Genomic DNA, 19135 nt, shown 5'->3' with positions numbered 1-19135 from the left:
GGGCTGGGCAGAGTTTACCTTAAACACATTTATCTGTAGTTGCAACAGCATGTACAACAGAACCACCCAAGACAAGATTTGGCAATGAAGGGACTTTGTTGGATGGCTTACTACACTGACAGTAGTGGGAACGTGCTCTCCGTCCATGTGGATTTTTGATCTGGCGGAGGAATCTTTCCCATAGTGCGGTGCTCCGGCTGGGGGTGTGGGCTCTGGGGTGATGCCAGGGATGAGGGGTTTGGGGCAGGGTGTTGATGGGGGTGCGGGCTCCAGGAGGGAGTTTGGATGCAGGAGGGGACTCCGGGCTGGGGCAGGGGGTTGGAGTGCAGGAGGAGGTTTGGGTGTGGGATTGCGGCGATGCTTACCACTGCTCCTGGGAAGCGGCCGCCAGGTCCCTGCACCCCTAGGCGGCTCCATTAAGATGTGCCACCTAAACCAGGCTTGGGGCGTGCACCCTAAAGAGGGATGTATGTACCAACCTGGCCCTTCCTGCTAAACTGAGAGTTCAGACCCTCCTGAGCGTCAGATAGAGGGTGCAACGCGCTTGGGTGAAAGTGCCATCTGCTTTTTTATTTGATTTCAGTTTGCACAAGCTGACCCCTGGCTTCCTGCAATAAACGAGGCGCAAACTCACTTTAAACAGGAAATCCTTCCCCTCTTATCAACTCGCTTATCTCCCATGCAAACATAACCATTTGCACTTTGGTCCAGTTTGGCTGTAACTAGCAAAGCTCAGAAAGAGTTGATCAGGTGTTCCACGCTCACAGCAGATGGCAGCTAGCCTAGCATAGGATACTGCTGATCTGTGTATTGACCACCTGGCTGAGCTGAGGAACTTGTGTGGGGCCCTGGTGACTGAAATGTAAGTCACTGAGGGCCGGACGGTGTTCGGAGATACTCAGCCAGACCCAACAGACAGCACTGGGGTTGCACAGGGGCCCTTGGGTTTTGGCACAGATGCAACCGATCAGCACATGCTGTAATCTTTGATCCACACATGCAACACCGTTAAGGTTCAGGTGCTCAGCTGAGCCCTGAGCTCCTCCACCCCCTCTGGAATGGGAGTTTTCTTCCCAAAATGCACGTTGGAGAATGGGGAAATGCAGAGTATTGCGTGCACTGCTGCCTCCCACCCTTAACTCTGCCCCCTCTCGGCTGCCAAGAGTTACCGGCATCATCACAGCACCTTACCCAGCCCTTACTATTATTCTTAATATCAGATACTAGATTTCAAAGGAGGCATTCGGCTAGGAGAAGTTTCAGGTGAATCCTGCCTATTCGTTTTTTGCCATCTCTGCAAAAAAAAATAAATAAATAAAGACAGTTGAAAGAGTTAAACAGAGTGGTGGCTCCTATCTCAGGAATTCCTTAACCAAATAAACTCAAATTTACTCCACCTGCTCTGCCTTGGGCCTGGAACTGGGCCACCAGTTTTCAACCTGCTCTGATTGTGTATGGGGATTTTAGAGGCTGGAAAATTTAGTTGTAAACAGGCTGTTGCAACTTTAACGATTGCGCAGCCAGAAGCTGGCCCAGAATCAAGCAGCTGAGTCTCTAGAATACGTGTTAAATAATAGTGCAGTGCTAGTTTTATTATTCATAGAGCACTGGAGAGGTGCGTGGCCCTTTATTTGCCCATACAACACAAAAGGCCTTGTCCTGTGGACTTGGGAAGCCGTCGGGACAGAAAAGGTGCTGACCCTCACGCGCTCTGTGATTCCCCTTGCAGTGACTGGCCATGTACAGCGCTCCTGAAAGAGTTGGAAAACAGCTGGTGGCTCCCTCCGGTGAGATCTGAGTTCTCAGAGGCTGCCGGTCTCCGTGGTTTGGGTGGAGAATGGATAAACCTCTCGCACCATGTTGGTGACAAAGCAGGGCATTTCCTTGTTCCCCTTGTATTGCCCTTTGGCTTCGCAATGAAACGCGACTTTCCAGCTGATGCGGGTCATTAGCCGTGCAAGTTCAAGATGCCTCTCATCTCCTTCCAGAAACTCCAGCAAGGTTTGGAGAAACATAGAGCCCAGTGGATTTAGGAAAGCGCTATAGCCTGAAAATACCAAAGAAAGGATGTTGTCGTCTCTTGTGGGTGTAAATTCCCAGAGGGCTGCTTCTTTCACTGTGCTGGTGGCAGGGAGGAGACTGGTTGACCCACTGTTTCCATGGCCCCCTCTACACTACAGAATGGAATCAGGACCCCATCATGCCAGGTGCTGTACAAACACAGAACTGGTAGCAGAAACGACTGCCCCTGTTTGCCAGCCATGGTGCGTTGCCCTGGTGCTAGAAGAGAAGCTATCCTGGGGCCTCGGCTCAGGTCTTTCCAGCACCGTGTTGTGGAAACCTGCAGGTTTCAGTTTAAATTAACCTGCATCAAAAAATGTCTCCCTCCTTCCCCTCCAGAGGCCTGCTGAGAGGTGCAGGGCCGGCGTGGGAACAGGGGCAAGCGACTGATTGGAATGAGGGGTGCACTATGCCCGTCTGGCGGAGGAAAGCCTTGGGTTGAGGGAGTGGGAGCCAGGGGCGTGAAGGGAAGGAACAGTCACTCCCTCCTTTTTTCTGTGTCCTCTGCCTCTGTCCCACCCCCCCAAATGCAAGACAAGAGCAAGTTCGTTCCCTTCTCGGCCGGCAGGGGGCAGGGCTGGCCCTGGGGCAGGGGAAACAGCCTGGAAAATGTCTGCAGCTAGTGTCATGACTCCCGCATCAAACCCCATATCAGGGCCCCCCTCATTGCACAATTCCCCCCCCCCCAATGGCCCAACATTGTACAGTGAGCAGATATCCGTCGATACACCCCTGGGGTGATGCGGGGGCACTCTGTGGGCCACGGGCTGTGCAAGTCTAGCGGAGATCACCCTGAGCCCATATCCCTGCAGATCCTGGGCTGAGACTTGACTGTTTCCCTATGAGCCTGTGGCTCGCCTTTTCAGCGGGATTCTCCCCACCTCCTCCGCGTTTAACTGAGGAAAGAAGTTCCACGTTTCTTTCCCAAAATAGTGTGAAAGGGGGCAGCTGTTGACTCTGGCACCAGAGCTACAGAGTTGAATTGGTGGCTGTTGCTGGAGACGAGATGGCTCCCTGTGCGGCAGCAGGCCTCCGCGGCCGTTGTCCGAAGGGGATGGCTGGTACAGCACGACAGGCCAGAAGGGCATTAGACCTGAAGGAGCAGAATCACCCCTGGGGTACCAGCTTCTTCCGGCCTTGGGTCCCGGGGCCATCTCTGCTCTCACTCACCTGGGCTGCAGGCGAACATCACGGCGGTGCTGTCTGGGATGGAGAGGTAGTGCGAGAAGCTGTCTGCTGGGGGCCGGGCGCTGTCCGTCTCCACCCACACACCCGGATCCATCTCATTCCCACGGCAGGCCTGGAAACACAAGCCCCGCAATCAGCCAGCAAAGGGCAGTGCTGGGTGCTGTTCATTCCACTGATACCCCCTCTGGTCTCCTCTGGGGCAGGCCTGAGCCCCCTTTCATCTCTCCCTCCCCATAGGCCTGGAGCCCCTTTCATCTCCCCCTCCCCCCAGGCCTGGAGCCCCCCTTCATCTCTGCTTCCAGTCCCCACAGGCCTGGAGCCCCCTTTCATCTCCCCCTCCCCACAGGCCTGGAATCCCCTTTCATCTCTGCTCCCCCTCCCAACAAGCCTGGCTGGAACCCCCAGCTATCTTCCCCTCCCCACAGGCCTGGAGCCAACCCTTCATCTTCCTCTCCACACAGGCCTGGAGCCCCAGCCATCTCCCGCTCCCCACAGGTCTAGAGGCCCCATCTGTCTCTCCCTTCCCCTCCATGGCTGGCATAGAACCCCACACACTAACCCTTCCTGGCGGCAGTTTGGGGGGTCTGAAAAGATCAGCACTCTGGGCAGGGGATAACAAAGGAGACAGCTTGGAAAATGCCACTGCTCCGCCTTCCTTGGAGCAGACCCCTGCCGTGCAGCTGGCCAGGCTCAGTCTGACACCGGGGTAGCTGGTGCTGAACATTTATTACTTGTCTAGATTGCAAGCCCCTTGGGGCAGTGACCAGGTCTCTCCAGGCTCTGTTCTGCACACGCTCAAAAATAGACACCACTGGCCGGATCCTCTCCCTACTTCTGGCCACGCTGTGCCACAAAGTAGCCAGAATCTGCCCTTGATCTGGCAGGTTCATAGTGAGTGAGGTTCATTCACACCCCATGCCTATTTGGTGGCCGGTTACAGGGGTACTAGCCCTTTAAGGAGGTTGTGGCTCAGCTGAGCCTGTGGCAGGCTTCACCCACCTCCCCAGGTGAAAGGAATGAGCCCCAGGGGCAGATAATGGGAGCATGTGACTCAGACCCAGAGGCTAAGTGTAGGGGGATGCTTCAGAGAGCAGGAAGGTTGTGTGAGGTTCTTACAGGGGCTCTGGAAGGGTCTGTCTGCCAGTGAAAAGTAAAGAGCTGGCTGAAGTCCCCTGCAGTATATGTGTGGGGGAATGGATTGTGGAGCCTGGGAGGGTAACTGCAAAGCTCCAGGCATGGTGGTCTCCTTTCCCTGTGGAAGAAGGGAAACTGAGGCAGTAGTGGAGTCTGATGCTACATGAGGAGAGCCCTGGGTACATGGCCCCTATGTGACATGTGCGGTGTCTGGGAATGGGTGACGGGGATGGATCACTTGCTGTTCTGTTCATTCCCTTTGGGGAACCTCCCATTGGTCACTGTCTGAAGATAGACCACTGGGCTAGATGGACCTTTGATCTGACCCACTGTGGCCGTTCTTATGTCTCAATTTGTTATACAGTGGGATGTGTGTCAACATGAGTCCTAATTACCAGCAAGGATGCCAGTCCCAGGTAAGGGGCATCCTAGGGCTGGAAGGAGGCCTGTGGGCAGGGGCTTTATGCGGGGGGTGGGGTTGCATTGCAGCTGTTTTTCTGGTACCTGCCTATCGATAAACAAAACTTTGGCTGCTAGCACTAAAGGCTTACACGTGGCTGGCAGAATCTGTGCACTGCATGCATAGCCTGAAATTGCCACCCCCCCACCCCTTAGTAGGCACCAAACTCTCTCTGGAGCAGCCTCTATTGTTATTACGCGTAAAAGAAGTGGTTATGATACTGTGGTGGTGCCCAGAGGTTCTGAGCAGGTGTTTATTGCGCTAGTTGCTGTACAAACAAATATGTCATTAACCAGCTGACTTCCAGTAAACCCCAGCGCAAGAAGCTGGCTCAATGCAAGCATGAGCAGGCAAGTGATGTGGGTGTGTTAATGACCTTTCAGTTCTGAGCGGGGGACTTAATGGTCTGGCTCGTAGTGAGGGCATTTCTTGTACAACAAAGGATGTATTCAGTTAATCCTCTCAATGGCGTGGGCAGGGAGCAGGCACCTCCCGGGACTGTTCTGCAGCGGAGTCGCTGCAGACGGTCCAGCTCTGACGCGGCTTGCGCTGTTCATTGCGGGGTGAACACATTAGTAACCTGCGTTGCCCGGCTTGTTTCGGGGGGTTGCTGTCAGGCAGGCCTATCGTTTGACCCATGAGGTTGCGTGTGCTGCATCATTTAAAAATGCATGGGAGGGATCCCTCGGCAGGGGGGTAGCTCAGTGATTTGAGCAATGGCCTGCTAAACCCAGGGTTGTGAGTTCAATCTTTGAGGGGGTCATTTAGAGATCTGGGGCAAAAATTGGGGATTGGTCCTGCTTTGAGCAGGGGGTTGGACTAGATGACCTCCTGAGATCCCTTCCAACCCTGGTATTCTATGATCCTATGAACCTGAGGGCTAGGGAAGTAGCAGATAACACAGGCTACAGCCAGGTGCTATGCAAGCGTCTCTGTTTGTGCTGAATGGTGGACGAACGGCTTCCCCTGCTACTGCATCTCCATCATGCCTTGCAGTCCCCAGCGCTCCCTCAGCTCGGACCACCAGCGGCCCTTGCTCCTCCAGGCCTGGGTGTCTCTCCAGCTGAGATGGCCAGTCACGCAGAACAGTGCAGTGACTCGGGGCCATGGCTGTTGGCCACCATGACGATTCTCTCTTGTGTCCTGGGGTGGGATCTGAACCCGGGATGGGGTTCCTTGGCCCACTCTGCCCCCTCTCAGCAGTTAGTTCCTGATGCCCCACAAGTCCTCTTATTACGGGAACCCCCTGGGAGGTGATTATTTCTCCCCGTGTTTTAGGGAGAGAAAACATCGTTTGCCAAAATGCTGTGCTGTAGTACTCTGAGCTCATTGGCCTCTGCTAGCTAAGCGAGGTTCCCTCAGGCTAATCTGAGGATGGGAGACCTTCCCCCCCCCCTTCCAAAAAGCCACCCCCAGAGTCCTGTTAGGAGTGGCATTGGTGATGCCCTAAAGTGGAGCTCTTCTCAGATATTACTGAACTGATGCGACTGACTGGCGCTACAGGGGGCTGGAGCTGTCTCAGAGCATGGCTTTCTGTCTTGAACCACTGAGTTCATGAAAGGTCCCATGACATGTTTTCGAAGAGTTGGCACATTAGCCCTTAGGCCCTGGACCAGTTCCAACTGGTTAATTACTTTCAGCCTCTGTAAACTTCCCCTTTGGTTTAGCAGGTAAACAGAAATCATTGCCTCTTTCCAAGTGGAAAAACCCAACAATCTCCCTGAATAATGCAATGTTCTGCAGGAGACTCTTCCAACCATCGCCAAGTCCCCAACTCCTAGGCAAACAGACTGCAGACCATGGAGTCTATGCAGAGCAGGGAGACCGCCTGCTAGCACTAAGGGACTAATGGACCAAGCCTGTGGGTGAGATTTTCTAAGCCACCTAAGTCCCATTTTCAAAACTGATGTTGTCACAGGTTGCCATGGGATGGTCATTTCTGAAAATGACTTGCACAGAAGAGCCTCTTAGACACTATTGAAAACTTTGCCTGACCCTCTGCTTGTACTGCTACATCCCACTGCTGCTTTCAGCACAGTAACCGCTGTGATTCCACTGGAGAAGATGCCACAGCTCTACGCTCCAATTGTTCCTCTCCAACAGGACCCAAAGAGGGTGAGGGGGCGGGGGGAGCCCATCCCACCAGGAGTCATCCTGTCTTTACTGTTCATCAATATCTACCGGAGCCCAGGTGGAGACACTTTCTGCTAACGGTATGCCAATGACACCTGGCTGCTTATCTCCTTGTTCACAGATGCTCCAGGAAGCTAGAATGTCTGTAGATCAGCACCAGCATGAAGAATTCCTGGCTCCAGGTGAACTCAGGTAAGATGGAGAAGATGCTGTCAGAAGGGTAGGGAAGGCTTTAGGGAATTAGCTAAGACTCTGTCCTACATTTCCACTAAAGCCATCCATTGGCCATTCATGAGGCCTCAGGGAGCTGTTCGATTGCTCACTAAGTCTAGTTAGTAAGGTAGCATCACTGGAAAAGATACCACCTTCATTCTCTAGGTTACTAGGATACCCCACCCCTTCTACCATGATGAGGCAGTGGCCATGATAACCCACATGTTTGTTGCCTCCAGACTGGATTGTGTAACTTGCTATGGGGTGTAGGAAGAGAAACCAGTGACATGGGTATATTCTTAATGCATGATTTTTGGTCATGCTACAGCCACCAGTCCTTGAACAGCAGTGGTTCCAAACAGCATGTAGAATGGGATCTCAGCCCAAACACCCAATACCAATTTCCCAGGGAGCTGAGGCCCGTATGAGGCAAAGACTGTGTAAGCCTTTAGCCATTAGGCAGAGAACTGAGACTTGTGATGCTATCACATATGCCACAAAATATCTGTGAGCTGTAGAGCACTTTGGGTCATCCTGGAGCTGGTGGTAAACGGGCAAGATTGAGGCAAAGTGATCCGTTAGCCTTGGTCTCAAATGTTCAGTCCCCAGATTCACTCCAGAGCTACAGGAACTCCTCGGTGCAGTGTAAGCCCCTCTCTTTGTTAGTGAGACCTTGATGAATGACTCTGTCATTCATGGGGTGTGACCATTCGCTGAATTGTTGGGATGAATCATGTGGTGGTCTGTCGCTATTTGTATTGGGTGGCTGTTCCCATGGCATGGACGACTGACACATGAGAACACAAGAAAATAATGAAGAACGGGCAATGCACCGCACGCTTTCGGGAGCTGATTTTCAGCAGCGTCCTGCGTAATATCTGTGAACCTTGCAATGCCATAAACACTTGCACAGATGGCTGCTTATTGGAATACGTGTGGCTGTCTAATGATCCGACCCTCCCTATCAGAGCTGAACTTGATACTTTTGGTTGTGTAAATGTTTGTCAATTGGGCACATTGCTCTCCCACCAGCTCCAATCTGCCTCTCTAGCACAGCTGTAAAAGAACACAGTTGCAGCTCGAGCCGACGTACCTGAGCACATAAACCCGGTACTGATCGGATCGTACCAAATGGATTACCGTGCCAATGACAATGACTTAGTATAAGGCTAGGCAAGCTTAACAGAAATCCATCAAAATCCACCATCTGAGGACCTGCTATGTCTGGAGGAATCAGCTTTGCTAATTATTCATTGTTGTGAGTAAAAAGTGCCCAGTAAGTGGGTTTTATTTCTCCAAAGCTTCCCATGCTTCCCCCCCACCCCATACATTCCATGCTCCCCAGTATGAGAACCTCTGGTCTGGAGTAGGTTGGGAGCTTCAGTTCTCCCTGTCTGTAACAGGACAAGGGGACATTCAAATGAACTCAAAAGGTGAGAAATTCAAACCTGAGAAAAGGAAACAGTACTTTAAACAGCATGTGATTAGCCCGTGGAACTCACATGATGTCACTGAGGCCAAGAACTTGGTGAGATTCAGAAAAGGACTGGACATTCATATGGCTAACAAGAATATCCAGAGTTGTTCTAAGTAATGACATAAGTTCTGGAAGAGATATTAAACCTCAGGCTTAAGGGCTTAAACCAGGCTGAGCCCTAATGTGGAGGTCCCACATCTGCTGTTGTGGGGCTCTTACACCTCCCTCTGAAGCATTGGTGCTGGTCGCTGACAGAATACTGGGCTAGATGAACCTCTGGTCTGATCCTGTTTGGTGGTTCCCATGTTACCTGTATGAAGAAGACCTTGGGCTTTCCAGCTAGCACTGGGCACCTTTGTGGTGATAACATCTGGAAAATCCTTGTCAGCTTGACCAGCTCTCCCCTGCAGTCGTATATGGCCCCCTCCTCGCCGTGGCTGGACAGAATGCTGACAAAGCAATCACCATGTTCCTCCCGGCTCTCTGTAAAGACACATTAGCGCAGCAGCTCCTTAGAGTAGCCTGATGTCTGGCTGGTACCCACTAGGAGAAAGGATGGGCCTGTTGCTTGGGACATAGGGGAGGAATAGCTCAGTGGTTTGAGCATTGGCCTGCTAAACCCAGGGTTGTGAGTTCAATCCTTGAGGGGGCCATTTAGGGATCAGGGAAAAAATCAGGGATTGGTCCTGCTTTGAGCAGGGGGTTGGACTAGATGACCTCCGGAGGTCCCTTCCAACCCTGATATTCTATGATAGGGGAGCTGGGGTCAATTCCCTGCCTCAGACTCACTGTGTGACCCTGGACCTCAGTTTCCCTAAGTATTTTGCCCAGAGAGATCTGTAAAAATGGGAAGAATGCCCCCCTGCCTCATGGGGGTGTTGTGGGAATAAATATACTCGCTGGGGTCCTCTTTAGGGTATGTGTATGCCCCACCCCTTCCATGAGCACCTCAGTCCTCTACAGCAGTGGAACCCATCACTCAGACCTCTGATGGTAAAGGGCTCTTTAACCTAGCATACAAAGGCCAGGCAAGATCCAGTCGTTGGTCCCTGAAGTTGGATAAACTCAGAGAGGAGATAAGTCGTCCCAGTGGCCCAGCACCCTCACTGTTAACGTGTTATCTAGGGACGTGGTGGGTTCTCCATCACGTGGAGTTTCTCAATCAAGACTGGGCATCTTTTTCTAAAAGATCTGCCCCAGCGCCACCTCGAGTGATGGGGCCTGACGCAGGAATCCCGGGGGGAGACTCTGGGGCTGGCAGGAGGTCCAGGCACCTTTTCAGCCTGGAGGAAGGGTGTGCCCAAGGCAGGAACAGGCAGTAGCTGTAATGCACTGAGCTCAGGTTCTCCCCAGATGGCATATAATGATCCCTTAGGGACCAGAGCAGCTGGCACAAGCTAGAGCAGCCTCAAGACTGCTCTAAGCTGGGCTGGGGCAGAGAATCAGGGAGCTGTACCCTGTTGGTTTTTAGTATATCTGGTTCTTCCTCTCTCTTGGGCTGTATGAGGAGGGGAGCCGTCCTCAGCAAGGAGCTCCCTTTGGTGCAGACAGAACCAGCCGTGCTCCTTTCTGCTATCCCTGGGATTGTGCAGCCTGGCAGGGAAGCGGGCATTGCAACAGCCAGAACAAGTCTGTTCCCTCCTGTGATGCAGCAGGTTGCCAGCTGGGCAGGGACAGCTGTTCCCTGCGGCCCCACCAGGAGGTAATTGAGGCGACAGAGCCTCCTACCTGTGGCAATGGTGCTGACTCAAATCCTCCTGTGTGGACTCGCTAAGAGCTCATTTTCCACCCAAACTCAACATTTGCCCCTTAGGCCGGTCACCCCCCAGGGACGCAGTTTACAACCTCACATGCTACAGGCTGGTCGCCCCAGGGGTAGGTGATCCTCATGGCCCTTTCTGGCCATGAGGTTTAGGATTCCCCCCTCTCATTCTTTGGTTGCTCTCCCATTCCCCGAGACGTCCATCTCAGTCACATCTCTCCTGAAAGCAGGACCAAGCAAGGGAGGGGATTATAAATATACCCTCCCTAGGGGACTGGGGGTTGTGAGTGGCATGTGCTGCCTGGGATATGCCAGCCCAAGGGGTGTGTGTCTGTGTGTGTGGAGGAATAGACAATCACAACTGTACACAATTGATGTTCCAAACTGCAACAAATATAATGCAAGCCCCACCCATCCATCCATTGGTCCCAACACGCAGCTTCGCACACTGCCAGGAGCAAAGCAGGGGACGCGTACCTTGCTGGTAGATCTCCTCTATTTCCTTGGCTGTCTGGTCATAGTGCAACTTCACTGCATAGTTGAGTTTGGATAATGCTTTAAACAGCTTGTCTGCTTCTCTCTTGGCCCCTTTCCTGGGTGATAGCGACTCAGCCCTGCTGTGGAACTCATAATTGACAATGATGACAGCCCTGTTCTTTCTCTGCTGCACGGACATGCTATGAAATCCCTTTGGCAGTGCTCAGGTGAGGCGGGCTGGCGGCACCTAATGCTTCAGCAGGAGTGATCTCGGTTTCCTCTACCTGCGATATCTGTCTTCTCGCTCAGCGAGGGTGGAGTATTCCTAGAACAGCATATCCTGCTTCACGGGGTGACTCATTGCTAACACAGCTGTCCTACCCGGCCCGCTCCCATCCCTGCAGAGCTCACGTAATGTGCAAAGCAAGGCCAGACTAAGGCGTAGATGGGGCTGTAGACCTAGCTCCAACTCCTGGAGTCAGGGGATGACATCAGTCTTATTAGCTTTTTACTTAAATAAAAGGTAAGTTCCTAGCCCTTGGCGCGGTCAGGCTTTTCCTCTGCAATGTGTAGCAAGTGTATCTAAAGCAGGGAAAGTCTGCCTGAGTCTGCAGCCAGCCTCAGGCAAGCGCAGTGTGGCTGAAACACCTCATGTTCTTAATGGGGTGTTGGCACCAAGCCTCGATACTAGGGCAGGGGGTGGCCCTTGGGTCAGAGAGGTGCCTTTTGCTCGTCCTATGGAAAGCTGTCTAAATTTGGCCAAGCTCGAATCCTCTTGTCAAGGACTCGAACCCCAGATGGTACGGTTCGTTGTCTGACCAGAGAGAGACAGGCAACACCAGCAAGGTCTGAACACAAAGCTCTTTATTGAAGAGTGCACACAACAATAGAGAGCAGCCCATCTCCAAAGAGAACCAGCAGCCTCTAAGTAAAACTAATAGGTTTTTATAAACAGTTCCGTCGCGTCACAAATTTATTCATAAAGCAGCCTACCCCTCCCCTATATTAGTTAAAATCTTCTTTCTCTATATGCATGCACATCTACCCCCCTTATTGTAGATAACTTTTAGCAAATCATAGTGCTTCACTAACTATCTTATCGGTATGGGTGTCAACCAGGAGATGAGGAGTTAAAACAGACATAACACAAAAGTAGGGAGTGGAAAGCAGCGCCTCTGTATCTCAAGGACTGTTCCCAGCACATCTGGTACAGGAATGCAGGCCTCCCCTTTTTTCTCACTCTCTGTAACTTAAACAAATATTCCTTCATTCTACTTTCAGAGACTTTCCCAGCAGCCTCTCTTAGCCTGACTTTGGTTCGGTTGGCATAACTGCCTCCTGTTTAGCTTTTCTCACCTAACAGTCCCTCCTTTGCCCCAAGAGTGCCATAGGGGAACTCTTGGGACATACTGGTCTCTGTGTGGAGTGACTTAAAAATATTCACTGGTTGGTAGGGCACAGCTTGGTACCCATCTAACAGCCACATCTTAACATAACATACAAAACTATTAGGCCACAAACAATCACAACGGCACTCCGAAGCAAGTTATGTAACCAGCCACCTATATCTGGAACCCAGTTGAACAAATTGCTCCACCATGTGTTGACTCGCTCTTCTTCATGGTCTTTTGCAACTTGCATAAGGTGGTTTGCTCTTTCCCAGGTGGCGCTATAAACGTCCGGAACATATACACAGCCTTCTTGCCCAATTAACGTACATGTTTCTCCCTGAGAGGCCAGCAAAATATCTAATGCCAAGCGGTTTTGGAGAACCATCTGCCTTAGTTTTTTTTTGTTTGGTTGCCAAATCTACTAAGGCGTCGGCAGTGGTATTTGCCATCATCTCCAACACTCCCTGAAGTCTCGTGACTCCTTCCCCACTACGCCAGGGGCACCTCCACACGCGAAGACAAATCCTGCACAAGCACCCGTCCAGTCATTGAGGGCACACCAAGTAAGGGGGCGAGAGTCATTTACGTCTTCCTCAGCCCCCGTTACATTCCTAATTCTTCCTTTGGGGAGACATGTGCGATATACTACAGGTTGTTCTAACCAAGCCAAGTAGCAGGATCCACTCCAGGAAGGAGGGAGGGCTAGGTATGCTTTGTTACCACACACCCAGTATACTCCAAAAAGGGTAGGAGTGACTTTGGACCAGGTATTATTAATAAGTTTGTACCATCCGGTCCAAGATGGGAGGAGGGAGAATTTAGCCGCGGAGGCGTTAGAGGAACATAAACACATAGTATGAGTTGGCAGGTTATACCCAAGAGTGCAATTTATAGCATAATGGTCAATCAACTTATGATCTTTATACAAAAAACGTTTTTCCCCATGCAGACTGCACTTGTTACCCGCGAATTTATACCACGCAGAGGTGCAAGAGGTTGCCCCATCCAGGAGAGAGATATTAGGACCTCTTTTACTCCCGAAATGAGTGCCGTTAAAGTAGGCTGTGCACTCAGTATTACCCAAAGCTATTTTCCCTTCTCTTAAGAGGCACCATTGACCAACTCGTTTCCAAGCTATTAGATACCTGCTTTCAGAGATGCCAGTATCAGCCCAGGTAATATTTAAATTGCCTGTAGAATCCTTCCAGGACGGGGTCCAGGTCATATTTATTGCACTAAGGGGAATAGGAACCATGGGAAGACCTTTTTGGCTATCTGCTGGTATTAATGAGCACACCCAGCATGAAGTGTTTTGTAGGGCGGGCATACAAGATTTCTTTTCATGGGCAAGACGTATAAATGTGTTAGAACTGTGTGAGTCTATAGTCTCAACTCCTCGTACCACCAGAAAAGAAAGATAACAAATACTTAAACACATTAAAAACACAAGAACCCAGCTTAGAGAACGGGGCCATCTTTCCCTGAGAGGACACCACCAACTCAAGGTTTTTTTAGCTGCAGCCGGAGTTTCAGGTCGCCCAAAGGGGTAGCAGTCCATTTGTCTTGAGCACAGATGTCGTCTGCTTCTGATTCACCCGGTTCACGGTGGGGTAAACGTGCATAGCTCCCTTGAAGTCCGACACCGTCTGCTTCTGGGGAACCTTTCTCTAGGTCAGGTTCCCAAGCCATGCTCCTCTTGACTCTGGTATGATGGATCCAGGTGGGTAGCTCCTTCACTCGGATAGCGGTAGGGGTCACCAGAAGGGTTTCAAAGGGTCCCAGCCACTGTGGTTGAAGCGGAGTCTTCTTATATGCTTTTACCCACACAGGATCACCTGGTAAAAAAGAATGAACAGCTTCCCACAAAGGTAAGGACTGGGAGTGTGCAGAGTATTGTTGCAATGTCACTAGATGTCTCTGCAATTCTTTTGCATAAGTCTCTGTGGCTTTGGTCATATCAGTATCGTTGGGAACTGATATCAAAGGAGTGAAAGTTGGGGGTATATGTCCAGACAGGATTTTGTAAGGTGCCAGTTTAGTTCTGGCACTCGGAGTTGTTTGAATGGTATAGAGAGCTAGAGGAAGGACTTTAGTCCATCTCATATTGAGTTCCCGGCATAATTTTGTCAAAAGATTTTTTTAGAGTTCCGTTCATCCGCTTCACCTGGCCTGAACTCTGGGGATGCCAGGGAGCGTGAAAAGCGCATTTTGTTCCTACCGCATTGGTCAGTTTGTTATAAATCTTTGTGGTAAAATGAGTACCTTGGTCTGAGTCAATTATTTCAGGGGGGCCAAATCTTGGTATAATTTCGTTAAGTAATACCTTACATACAGCAGTTGCAGTCGCTCGAGCGGTGGGATAAACTTCCACCCATCCAGTGAGCTGGTCTATTATGACTAATAAATGCCATTTTCTTTCAGAGGGAGGTAAATCAGTAAAATCAATCTGTACATGCTGCATAGGCCTGTGAGCCCACCTGCGCCCCCCCCAGGTGGTGCTTGCTTATTTACACCCCTTGGGTTACATTGCTGACACAGAGCACACTTTTCTACTGTCCTTCTGGCTACTTCGTAAAGTCCTGGGGAAACAAACTGTCTTAACATAATTTGGGCCATTTTATTTGCTCCCAAGTGTGTATTTTTTGTGGATCTGTTCCATCACTGCACTCTGTTGGTTTTTAAGTAAAACAAAACAACCATCACCACTCCCACATTCCCGTGGAATCGGGCTTAGCTCCCCATTTCTCTCAGATTATTTTTTCACTATCTGGGGCTTGCTGTTGCCAGGTTAAAAGAGGTAAATTTAGTATTTTGTAAGGCAGCGGTTCTAGCAGCCTCATCGGCCAAGCGGTTACCTACTGATACAGGATAAGTGTTTTACAGATCTCACAGCTGCTTGGGCACATTCAAGCCCCCCTCTTTCTTGGCTGTTAGCCAAATCCTAGCTGTGAGTAGTGTCCTTGGGCAGGCCAGCGTCTTATCTTTGGACCGAGCCTGCCAGCTACAGCGTTGAATTAGCTCGTCCTCTGTTGTTTTTTTTTTTCTCCCCTTCTTGGCTTCTATTAACCTGCAAAGGAAACTTTCACTTTCCACTTACACACCTTTGTTCAGAAATGAACACATGTACATTGCCCCATTATACAGCACTTTAGTCTTATTGTTCAATGTATGCCACATACACGCTTCTAGGAAAATGGCTTTATTACAGAGCTTTGGAGCAACAAGCCAGGACAACCACACCCACTTTTGAGGAGTCCACTTGGTACAACCTCTGGTGTCCAATAGCTTTCCTCCCTCCCCAGCCCTCTGGCTAGAAATGTGAGGTAGTCAGGGATCCCATGTATAATATGGGGAGTGGGTTAACCTTTCATGTCCTTGCCTCCAAAGACCGTTGGTGTGTGAATTTTAACAATTTTTTTCAATTAAAAGATCTGGCCAATGAAATTTAATACATTTGCTTAAGAAAGAAAAATAAACTTTGGTATATCACATTTTCCTGATATTATCCAAACCCTTTGTATTCCAAGTTGAATAAAACAAGTATCTGCATTTTAATTTAACCCTTCTATTTAGTTTTAAACTAAACTGTCCTATGAAAAATTAAACACAGCAATTCTGGCCACAAGACAAGCACCACAAGACAGGACACATAGAACACAGAACAGAATTCCTATTGTGCCAGTAAATTCATGAGATGTTGAATTGCTTTTCAGCTGGCATCAGTTTTCTCTAATTTTCTGAAAGACAAAAAGAACATAGATCTACCCCTTCTGGGCAGTCAGTCATTATTTAAAATATTTCTTTTTTATACAAATACCCTTATTAATTGCAGGCAAAACAGAGGAATTACCCATATGTTCTTGTATTTGTTTCATAGGCAGCCCAGGTTTCAGTGGCTTTTACCTTATCAGTTAGGTAATTTACATTAAAACAAATGCTTTTCGGCTTGCTTTTGGATCCACAACTTAAAGATTTTTACTTTAAAAAGGGCATAATAAACTTTACCAGACTTTTGATTGCCTTTTACTTTTAACTCCTGTTTTCACAACACGCAACTCTAAAAAGGAAAACACCAAAACAGGAAAACAGAGTCCTCGACACTCTGAATGTAGACGTTTGCATGTGCTCAGAGCCTTAGAGGAGGCTCAACCTTGGAAGCTAAATTTCCCACAGAGAGAGAGACTCCTTCTGGAGGGAGAACCATCAGGGCTCCAGGGGCTGAGCCGGACTTTCCCCACCGTTGCTGCTCCTGGCTGCGGAGGCGTGAGAGCCAGGAGATTGTTCACATGCTGTCAATGCTCCTGCTGGTTGCTTCCTCCTTCTCTGCCCCTCTCCTCTCTGCTTTCAAGGGGGGGACAGGTGCAGAGGACAGGGTACGGAAGGGATAGTCGCAGTGGTGATGGAGGCAGGAGCGGTGGTGATAGGGACAGAAGGGGATGGGGTTGTAGGAGTATGAAAGGAGCTGGCTGAAGAGGGAATGGGGGGGGGGGGGAGATGGATCTTTAATCACGTGAACTCTCCCTTCCCGAATATAAACGAGAACAAGATTTCTGAGTCAACTCTCCTCCGCTGTTTAGCAAATAGCTGTGAAACCCACTGGCAACGTGTGTGTCCGTGCCCCTTTTGTGGTGATCCGCATAAGAGAAAAGCCTACTATTGCTACCGTTCCATTAGCTCAAGTGGTAGAAGTCAGTGCTGTGGATCTAAAGGTCCCACCCTTGCTGATGATCCATGGGGGATCAATATGGTTCCAAGTGCTGGAGCTTCTATCGTTTCAGATTTACAGTCCGTGTCACCTGAATGAGGCGGGGGAGGGTGTGGAACAGGATGTGATTGTGTAATTACAGGCTGTATCATAACGCATATGCACTAGGCTGCATGCCTGCAGCCTTCTGGTAGGGTAGCTGCTCTTAGGGACAGATCTTTGCTGGCAGCTCAGCCCCCTCACCCCTGAGCTCCCTCAGAACTCCTGAGCGTATAGAGCATGACAGGGGCCTGGCCTGTGACTTGCCTCCGCTATACAAATAATGAACCGGGCCTGGTAACTTATTGTGCCAGCACCACCTTATCTGAGCCCTTTGTCTTGAACCGCACCTTGGCTTCATTACCAGGCAAGAGCAGGTCTGGGGTAGGTATTCCCCAAACAGCTGCGGTGATGCAAAGAAATCATTTAGCTTCTCAGCAATGTCCTTATCTTCCTTCCTTGCTCTGTTTAAACCCTGTGATCCAGCCGGCTCAGAAATTCTTTCACAGGCTTCCTGCTTCGGATGCACTTAAATAATATCATTTGACTCCTTTGGCTGAGGAAAGGATTTTGGGGGCAGGAAGTGGGGAGGATTTTGGGATCAGGCTTTCCCCTTTATTCACTCTCTATTCTCCTCCCCTTTTCTTTCTCTATCGCCAACCTCAAGTGTACACAAACCATGAGGCAGGCCCCCCCAAATCAGGAGATTGGCTTTAAAAGAAAAAATAAATTCTGAGTTCATTACGTTTGCTTTCTGAGTTTTCAGGGAGTTCTTGGGTCATGCTTTCAAGCTTGTTGTATGGGGAACCAGGAAGGCTAGAAACTTCTTTAAAAAAATGAAATCTGATAGTCTCACCTAATCACATGACTCCAGGAGCTGGGACTTTAAGAAATGCACCAAGTAGTGAGACTCATGATTAAAATCAGAAGTGGCCTTGCTTCAGGGCATGAGGAGTGGTGGGCGGCAGCCTCTCTGCTGTGGGGAGGGATCTCACGGACACGGGTCTTGTTTAGATTCCAAGTCGCACCAGGCTAACTAAAGGCCTGGCCTATCCACAAGGCTGCTCCCTTTTAAGCAGAAGAGTGAGTATTGTTTTTAAACTGATTTAGTGAAACCCAAGACAGCTTTGCATGTGGAGACTCCTACACTGATTTAAGCCTGGGTAAGATGAGTTTAGCTTGCCCCTGTGTAAATTTTCAGGGACAAGCTAAACTGCTCTAACCAGGTTCAAAGTGTTCCACACTGCTGTCTGCACCGGCTTAAACAAATAAGCTAAAGGACCCTGCTGCAACTTTGTGTAGACATCTGAAAAGAAACTGTGTTAAATCAATGCAAAACCCTGTGTAGGCACTTATTGAGTTAAGCTAAATCAGGTTTTAAAATTTTGAAAGAGGGAATCTACTTTAGCTAAAGTGAGCATTAAGTCAAATGGGGCAGGGGAGCATCCACATGGCATTTTGCTGCAGTTTAACTGAACCAATGCAGTTCTGATGTAAACAAAACCTTAGTCTCTCTCTACCCCTTCTGTTCTCTGGTGGCAGGATCCAACCAGTTCTGACACCATGGTGAGTTGTGATGCATGCAGGGAGCAGAGACAGGCCAGAGCAGGGGGCATAGAGGAAGGGCTTTATGAGTAACAGACCCTGGAGTGACCCAGAAGGGGCATAAGAATGGCCAGACGGGGTCAGACCAAAGGTCCATCTAGCCCAGTGTCCTGTCTTCTGACAGTGGCCAGTACCAGGTGCCCCAGAGGGAATGAACAGAACAGGGAATCATTAAGTAATCCACCCTGTGTCGCCCATTCCAGCTTCTGGTAAACAGAGGCTAGGGGCACCATCCCTGCCCATCCTGGCTAATAGCCATCCTGGCAGCGCTATTCCTGGTTGTAGGGAGGCCCTCGGAGGTAGCTGAGAATACTTTCCAGCAGAGGGTAAGGCAGGAGGGGGCCACAGTCAGTGAGAAAGGAAGGAACTGTGACCATGTATTAAAAAACAGCTGGCACCTTCTGGCGGTGGCCATCTTAGAACCAGTTTCCTAGGACTCGATGATGGAAGGTGCTCGGCATCAGGCCCCTTACTGGATCCAAACCTGCTG

At 50.0% G+C, this 19135-nt stretch overlaps 2 protein-coding genes across 2 annotated transcripts in view; one reads left to right on the top strand and one right to left on the bottom strand.

Annotated features, from left to right (window-relative positions):
- Window positions 1-1802: 1802 nt before the first annotated feature.
- On the bottom strand, window positions 1803-11110 carry LOC144257580 (caspase-7-like). The gene is made up of 4 exons (XM_077805564.1): window positions 10906-11110; window positions 8977-9149; window positions 3232-3361; window positions 1803-2047 (listed from the first exon to the last, which is right to left on the bottom strand). The coding sequence occupies exons 1-4, from the start codon at window positions 11102-11104 to the stop codon at window positions 1803-1805; spliced, it is 747 nt and encodes a 248-aa protein (XP_077661690.1). The 5' UTR covers window positions 11105-11110.
- Window positions 7107-19135, top strand: part of ELMOD3 (ELMO domain containing 3) — a 71776-nt gene continuing 59747 nt past the window's right edge. Inside the window, exon 1 of the mRNA XM_077805986.1 lies at window positions 7107-7168. The gene's annotated coding sequence lies outside the window, so the exon portion shown is untranslated. The remainder of the gene's footprint in view (window positions 7169-19135) is intronic.

This window comes from Eretmochelys imbricata, chromosome 26 (genome assembly GCF_965152235.1).
Source record: "Eretmochelys imbricata isolate rEreImb1 chromosome 26, rEreImb1.hap1, whole genome shotgun sequence".
Lineage (NCBI taxonomy): Eukaryota > Metazoa > Chordata > Testudines > Cheloniidae > Eretmochelys > Eretmochelys imbricata.
This window is presented reverse-complemented; position numbering and strand designations above follow the sequence as displayed.